General features: G+C 42.1%; 1 protein-coding gene across 2 annotated transcripts in view; it reads right to left on the reverse strand.

Annotated features, from left to right (window-relative positions):
- The window catches only part of KIAA2012 (KIAA2012 ortholog), a 109,039-nt gene extending 104,556 nt beyond the window's left edge, over positions 1 to 4,483 (reverse strand). For both annotated transcript variants that reach the window (XM_047084827.1, XM_047084826.1), the window contains exons 1-2: positions 4,400 to 4,483; positions 2,710 to 2,994 (exon numbers count right to left, since the gene is read on the reverse strand). In XM_047084827.1, the coding sequence (XP_046940783.1) occupies positions 2,710 to 2,994; positions 4,400 to 4,483 (369 nt within the window). The remainder of the gene's footprint in view (positions 1 to 2,709; positions 2,995 to 4,399) is intronic.
- Positions 4,484 to 8,746: the final 4,263 nt, after the last annotated feature.

Here is an 8,746-nt window from a genome sequence, read left to right on the forward strand (position 1 = left end):
CAGGGGAGGGGCAGAGAGAGAGGGAGACACAGAATCCAAAGCATGCTCCAGGCTCTGAGCTGTCAGAACAGAGCCCGATGCGGGGCTCGAACCCACAAATAGGGAAATTATGACCTGAGCGAAGTCGGACGCTTAACTGACTGAGCCACCCAGGCACCCCAATGTCCTTTAATCTTAAATTTCTACACTGTAACTAGTTCTTTTCTTTCTGATTTCTTCACACCATTTCTCTTCTACCCATTTGGTGGTAGAATACAGTGTTCTGTTTCGTTACAGGTGTGTGTTATATATCTGGTTAAGTGGGTACCACAGGAAGACAGGAACTTCCCTTTTTCACTGAGCCCAAGTCTAACCCAAATGAAGTCATCCCCAAATAGACTCTTATACTTTACAAAGTAAAAATATCCCTGCTGCCTGAAATATTTAAGCCATATTGACAAGTGTCTGAAAGCTGTGGAAGGTATTCTTACTCTTGACAATAAGTTAGCCTATACAGCAGGGTCCAACCAGGAAAAAGAAACCGCTCAAGTATTTAAACACAGCAAAAATTTAATTCAGGGAGTTGGTTGCACTGGTGATTAGAGAGCTCAGAAGCCAGAAATATGGTGAAGCAACACTGAGATTTGTAACATCAGGAAACCAGCACCATCCCTGGGCTCAAGGACAGAGGGAGGAACAGGTAGGGTCAGCTGGAGGAACCTGGTGAAGAGTCACACTGGGCCTGTCTGTTGGGAGCTGGACCACAGAGGTGATGCAAGTGTTCCTCACCACCTGCAGATAGAATGGAAGGGAAGAAATATCTTGGCTTTTCTCTTCTCTCTCTCCAGTCTCCTTCCAGTGTCTCCCACTGGCAAATTCAATTAGAAGCCAGTTGACACAGATGTTTGTGGAATTATATATAGTCTGTGGTCAACCCTACTTTTGTGTAGAGCAAAGTAAGTTAAAGGTGAGGAATGAATGTGAGGGCAAACAGGCCAAGTCCTGGCACAGTGACATCTGGAGGCCCTTCCAAGTCCATGGACAATAGGGCACAAGTGCAAAGCGTGCCTGCCCTGGAGAGGTCAGCAATCCCAGGTTTGAATTCTGGCTCTGTCATTTACTAGCTCTGAGACCTTGGCCAGGTCACTTAACTCCTCTGAGCCTCAGTTCCCTCATTTATGAAAGGGGGCAAGAAAAACCATATGTCACAGAGTCACTGTGAAGATTAAATAAAATACTTCTTATACAATACTTCTCTGTATTTTGAAAGAATGAAAAGGGGCAGAGGAATCTTTCCTTTTGGAAGCTCTGCCTAGGGTGGGGTAGGTGATAAGTTGCCCAATAATGATACTGGGAGATGATGTAAGAAACACTGGAAGTATCCTACATGATCGATTTATTCATTCCACAAACATTTATGGGTACTCACTATTTTCAGGAAATGATTTAGACATGGTCCCTGCCCTCAAGGAGATGGTGACAGATGGACAAAGTGATAAATGGCAATGCATGATTGTATGGGAATGTTCACAGAGGAGGCAGCAATGGGATATCTCTGCCTAGAGAAGTGGAGAAAACGTCACTGAGGAAATGACATCTGAGTCATATTTTGAAGGGTAAGCAGGAGCAGGAAAAGCAGATACAAAAGCATAGAGTCAGGAAAGGGCACAGAGTATTTGGGGAATGGTAAGCTATTCATATGGGTAGGGTCTCGGGTTCACAGTTCAGGTGGTGGTAAGAACGAGGGGTAGATGTGGCTGGATATGGAAGAGAAAGTCAGCGTGAAGAGCCTGGTATAGGTAGCCAATGACTTTATCCTGTGGGGAATGAGAAACCAGCAGACTTTTAAGCTAGAGAGTGGGGGCGCCTGGGTAGCTCAGTTAAGCGACCGAGGCTTGATTTCCGCTCAGGTCAGGATCTCGAGGTTCGTGAGTTCAAGCCACATGTCTGGTTCTGTGCTGACAGCACAGAGCCTGCTTGGGATTCTCTCTCTCTCTCTGCCCCTCCCCAACTCTCAATCTCTTACTCTCTTTCTCTCTCAAAAAATAAACTTAAAAAAAAAAAAAACCAACTAGGGAGTGACCCAGCATCTATGGCCTAGAATTGTATAAAGTGATATATCTTCCTAGACTCTCACATGGCCTTGCCAAAGGGCTGATGCATGCAGTTATATAAAGCAGGGGCCATGTGGACATCTCATAAGACGTTAGAACATATGAATCAGAAAAATGAGCACAGGGATTTTCCCTTAACATTAAATTCAGAATGGAAAAACTCATTAACTTCTGCAGATGCTGAAGGGCTCAAGGTAAATATTTAAAATGTTCTCCCTCTCATTTCCACAAAGCCAAAAACATCAGAGGTATGATGATGATGCTTGTGGCTATGAGACAGGATTTCAAGGATTCTGATGAAATGTCTGCTGGCCTGGATCTGTCTGAAGCTGAAAAGGACTTTGTATTACTCTAACGGAAAGGAAAATACAAAATGATGGTAATATAGCCCTTTATCCTTTCAGAGCCTTTTCACATACATTATCTCATTTAAGCCTTTTGACAACTGAGTGAGGCAGATGAGGCCAAGAGTACAATCCCATTATAGAGATGAAGAAATGGAGATCCAAGTGTTTTATACCTTCTCTAGGGTCTGAGAAATTATAGCCAAAGCTACAACTGGATTTCTAGACCCACAGGCCAGCATCTTCCCCAAACCCAGGACTGTTCTGCCTACCTGTCCCCTTCCATATGCCAGGATGGCTTCTTTGAGGTCCTGGAGTGTGTGCAGTTCAAAACCCAGCCTCTTCCTGTGGCCTTTGGAGCGGTAGGGGCCTTTTCTCCTCCCTTCGGGTGTCCATGCTGATAAGGCTAAACCTTCTGAGTAGAGGATCAGGGCTCCCTTTCTAGTACTGAATGTTTTAGGAAGAAAGAGGCTCCAGGTGTGCTGGTTGGCAATGCCGTCATCCTGTGGTTTGCTGACCAGGACATAATCTTCTGGGGACTTCCAGTTCAAGTAATCCTGCAATGGAAAGAAACCACCTTGATCCAAGGCCCCTTTGTAGCAATACTACTTGTGCAAGGTGTTGACATCTTTTAGTTTTTTAAATTATTTTTAAAAAATGTTTATTTTTGAGAGAGTGTAAGCAGGAGAGAGGCAAAGAAAGGGGGCACAGAGGATCCAAGTGGGCTCTGTGCTGACAGCAGCGAGCCAATTCTGGGGCTCAACTCACAAACCACAAGATCATGATCTGAGCTGAAGTCAGACGCTCAACTGACTGAGCCACCCAGGCACCCCGACATTTTTTTAGTGACTGATTTTCTCTGAATGCTTCCATGGTGTCACAGAACACAACCACTCTTCTTAGCAACTGGTTTTATTCTCCACACCTCAGAATTAGTAGAACCCAGAGCAGAGTTCTGTTCTGTTTTACCCTCTGCAACTTTCAGGAGAGCCATTCATGCTCAGAGTCTTAAATAGGGTAGAGTGTAGGCTACAGGCCAGTTAAAATTTCCTAGTATGCAAATAAGTAGTCAGAATCATCAAGGGCAGCAGATAACTTTGAAATTAGAGCTGGACTAGCTGGCAGTTTAAATAGGGGAAAACCGTTCCAACCATCACTTCGACTGTACACAGGGAGAATTTCTATACATTCCAGATGCTATGTAACATTACCTAATTTGGCTATTTAGGACCCTATAAAGTAGTTGCATATCTCGTAAGTAAGTGAATGCTGCTGGCTACAGAGGTCCTTTGAAACTTTATATGTCTTTTAACATAGCAAAGGTCAAATATCACGACAAACTACCAAGACAATGGAAATCTCTGTATGATCCAAAAATTTTCAAAGAACCCCACTGGATTTCTTATTCCTGGCAGGATTCAATGAAATAAAATTCCAGTACAAGAGAATTTTGCCACCTCTTTAAAATCTTCTAAAATGAGATTTATTTTTATTGTTTAAAAAAAAATTTTTTTTGGCCTATGTTAAGTATGAGTCCTCTGGGTTGAATTTCAGACAGTTCAAGGAAGCCATTGAAATGGCATGGACATACGCAACATTTCAATCACAGAGGACAACTTCTCAAAACCAAACAGCCATCAATTTGCCTAGAACCCACATGGAAATTCTGATCTTGAACCAAACCATCTGAATTCTAGACAATCTGGAATCTCCTTCAGTCTAAAGCAAATGAGACTGTAAGTTAGTGTCCAAGGGGAAGGAAGAGGGTCCCAGTGGCAATATTGATGTGCAAGCAAACTTTCTTATTTTCTTGAGTTTTACCAAGAAGGGGAAGTCTACCAGTGACCCCCACCACCTCACTAACAAACGGAACCAAAACACACATGGCTCAGCCCCAAATGGAAAAATAGAGCATTCCTTTCCCGCCCCCAAAATATGCCTTTATTCAGCTGTAAGACTTACCTCTGGTTCAAAATAGACTTCTAGCTTCTGTTTATTCTGGACCAACTTCCCATGTCCCCGGCTCAGTAGAGAGAGCGTGAACATGTTTCCCTCCTGACCACCCTTCTCAAGGGCAGTTCATCTTGGTTTTGAAGGCTGAAAACTGGTCACACCTCAAGATTTCCTGAGCTCAGCAGTGAGCCCTAGAAGACCACAAACACTGGGCCTTTTATTAAATACATTTTTCCTTCGTACAGCAGCTTCTTAATAACAACCAGCCACACAGTTTAGACAGTGTGTGTCTTTGTCGGGAGAAAAAAATAAACTGCAAACTCAGACTCCTCAAGCTCTGGATTGTCTATTCTCTGGGCAACCTCTCTCTTCTCTTTGCCTGTGCCCTTGTTGTCCCTTGGTCCTGTTGCTCTGTTACCGGCTTTGTGCATCTACAGATCTGGGCCATGGCACCATCCTTCTCATTGTGAGCAGAGGTTGTTTCCTGGTTGCTATGGCAGCACAGGGAAGTGAAGTCTCTTAAACCAGCCTAGGCAAGGCAGAGACTGCTGAGGGCAGTGCTCACACACTGAGGTGGGGGGGGAGGGGGGCGGGGGGGAGGGGAAGGTTTAAGGGACTAGGCTCAGATTTCAAGTCTTGATTGCAGGAGCAGGGGCGATATTGGGATATTTTTTTGGTTATAGTACTCATCTTGCTTTTAGAAAGTGTCTTTCCCTTTCTCCTGGTATACAAGCCTTACACTGTCAACTAACCATTAACAGACTCAGGGGAGTCATCTAGGTCACCTAAAGCAACCTGTGACGTTTTCCTTGGCTAAGCTCCAGCATTACTCAACTGGACATGAAGCCTTTTTATGGTAGTTGTTGCTTTGAGTTCAGATACCGGAAATCTCCAGATTCCTTTGCATATCTCACTTGGGCAACTTGCAATCTCCAGAGGGGGTTACTTGGGAGATGTAGGTGGGGGAGGGGCATTTGGTTATCCCAATGACTGGGAACCACTGCTGGCATTTAGCAAGCAGGGGCCTGAGATGCTAAATGTTCTGCAGTGTGTAGGATTGTCCTACATGATGCAGAATTTTCCCACTCTGCATACCAGTAGCACTTCCTTTGAGAAACATGGCTATAATCTGGGCTGCTTGGTTCTCCTTGATGCTGACACTATGAGGACAGGATGGGGGAAGAGCGTCAAGAAACCAAAGGACTCTTGCTGGTGATCTAGGACCTTGCTTTGGCCTGGAAAAGCAAACTGCCCTGTCATTTGTCAGTTGATCCTCCAGGGCAGCCTTGTGAGAGTGCCCCCTGCTGACCTGTGTGAAGAAGTACAACAGGCTATAGGCCCCGTTACCTTTAAAAAAAGAAAAAAGGTTTTTTAAAAATGTTTTATTTATTTGAGAGAGAGATAGAGACAGAGAGAGAGAGAGCAGGGAACGGGCAGAGAGAGAGGGAGACATAGAATCTGAAGCAGGATCCAGGCTCTGAGCTGTCTGTCAGCACAGCTCAGAACCTGATGCAGGGCTCAAACTTGTGAACTGCAAGATCATGACCTGAGTTGGAGTTGGCCATTTAACCAATTGAACCACTCAGGTGCCCTTATGGGCCCTGTTACCTTTTAGATCTTCCTCTGTAGTGGCAACTTTCCCAGGAGGCAGGCTCAAGTCTCATGAGGAAGAAGTACAGGTCATGCTATATAGTTAGATTGGGTTTATCATGGAAAATTAAGACATTGGATGCAGAGGCCCCAAACTGAATATAGTCAAAACCACAGTGGATGCCACTTCAATACACATTAGAATGGCTATTACTAAAAAACAAAACAGAACAGAAAATAAATATGTTAGTGAGGACACGAAGAAATTGGGACCCTTGTGCACTATTGGTGAGAATGTGAAATGGTGTAGCCACTGTGGAAAACAATATGGCAATTCCTCAAAAAATTAAACACAGAATTACCATATGATCTAGTAATTCTACTTCTGGCTATATAATCCAAAAGAAATGAAAGCAGAAATTCAAATAGATATTTAAATACCCATGTTTATAGCAGTGTTACTCATAGTAGCCAAAATATGGAAACAATTCAAGTATTCATCGACAGAGGAGTGACCAAAATATAACATATATAATGGAATATTGTCAGCCTTTAAAAGAAAAGAAATTTGGACACATGATATAGTACAGAAGAAACTTGAAGATATTATGCTAAGTGAAATAAGCTAGTCATAAAGGGACTAATATTACATGATTACAATTACATGAGGTACTTAGAGTAGTCAAATTCATAGAGACAAAAGGTAGAATGGTGTTTTCCAGGGAAAGTAGGAGGAGGGAATAGAAAGTTAGTGTTTAATGGGTACAGAGTTTCAGTTTGGGAAGATGAAAAAGGTCTGGAGATAGGTAGTGGTGATAATTGTAAAACAACATGAATGTATTTAATGTCGCTGAATGGTACACTTAAAAATGATCAAAATGATAAATTTCATGTTATGTATGTTTTACCACAATTAAAATCTAAAAAAAGAAAAGCAAACAAAAAATGGAATTTATCATTTTATAATCTGAAGACCAATTGGTCATAATTATTTTAGAGTGAGCTCCCCACAGCAGGTAAGACAAATTCTACAAAATGAGGGTTCCAAATAGTTTACAAGGGTCTCTCTTTTTTTTTAAGTTTATTTATTTATTTTGAGAGAGAGTCCAAATAGGGGAAGGGGCAGAGAGATAGAGAATTCCAAGCAGGGCTTGAACTCACGAACCGTGAGATCATGACCTGAGCTGAAGTTGGATGCTCAACTGACTGAGCCACCCAGGCGCCCCCGTTTACAGGGGTCTTAAGCTACAGTTACTCCCTCTCTGTCCCTTTGAAGTGCAAAAAGGACCCTCAACAAAACTTTACTGAGCAAGATATATTAATTATATATATATTAATATGTAATTATATATATAATATAATTGACATATATTACTATATATGGTCCCTGCCCTCAAGAAGCTCCCAGAAGGGTGAAAAGACAGGCATATATGAACCAGCACCCGAAAGGCGATGTGACAGATATGATCATGGAGATGGAGAGAAGTAGGTGCTCCAGGAAAAGAGGTGGGGAGGTGATGTGTGGTGGGCCTTCATAGAAAGCTATGAAGAAGGGCGCCTAGGTGGCTCAGTTGTTAAGCGTCTGACTCTCAGTTTCAGCTCAGGTCATGATCTCATGGTTTCATGAGTTCGAGCCCCACGTTGGGCTCTGCGCTGGCAATGTGGAGCCTGCTTGAGGTTCTCTCTCTCCCTCTCTCTCTGCCCCTACCCTGCTCACACTGTCTCTGCGTCTCTCAAAATAAGTAAATAATGCTTTAAAAAAAAAAAAAATATATATATATATATATATGTATGTAGGAGGCATGGACAGGAAAGTTTGAGATCTCTGGAGAAGGGGCAACTTCTTTGGTGTAGCCAAAGCCACGGGTCATGTGGACAGAGATGAAGCTAGAAAAACAGGCCAGCAGGCTAAGGTCATGGAGGCCACATGTGCCCTGCTAAGGCACTTTGGACTTTATTCTTCAGGTTTGTTTGTTTATTATTTTATGAGATGTAAGAGTGGGAGAAGGACAAAAAGAATTGATGTAAAGGATCTTGAGGTAAAATCAGCAAAACATAGAAAGTTACAGGATTCAGAATTAGATTGCTTATTTTTAGTAGTATCATTTCAAACATTTTGGTCATTAAAACACATGTCATTTCCTAACCTTCATGTTTTTATAGAACTTCAGACTTGAAGTTTGTTTTCCTCACAGGTTCATAATGAGATTTATTTTGAATTTCAAAGGAAGGAACAGCCCCAATCCACTGCTGAAAATTAAATTACATGGAATATATCATAAAACATAGTAGTTCAGAGTAATCTGTATGACACTAGTTCTACTTGTTCTTTAATAAAAGACTATGTAAAGTACTATAGAGTTTGTTGTCTCAAACATTCCTTTATTTAGCCATTTCTATGCTGTGTTGTTTGTAGTGGGGACTAAACATGGTTCTTTTCACTGTAGGCTTAAGTGGGTGAATTCCAGTAGAATTGATTTCTTTTCTTTTTTTTTCTTTTAATTTATTTATTTTTCCATTTTCATTGATAAATAATTGACATACTTCATTTGGGTAGGTTTTTTACAGCAGAGGGGTGATGGGATTCCATCTGGGTTGTAGAAAGATAACTCTGAGTAAAGCATAAAGGATGGATAGGATGAGGGATGCTTATCTCATAAACTTCCAGGTGAACTTGCAGGACCTTGTAGCCCAGGCCAACTTTCTCTTGGATTTGAATGAATTAGTCAAATTGTCAGGATTAATCACTCCCTAAATGAACTTTGA

Source organism: Lynx rufus, unplaced genomic scaffold, assembly GCF_022079265.1.
Source record: "Lynx rufus isolate CCGP_SWC_20201006 ecotype Redwood Valley unplaced genomic scaffold, mLynRuf1.p SCAF_2, whole genome shotgun sequence".
NCBI classification, from domain to species: domain Eukaryota; kingdom Metazoa; phylum Chordata; class Mammalia; order Carnivora; family Felidae; genus Lynx; species Lynx rufus.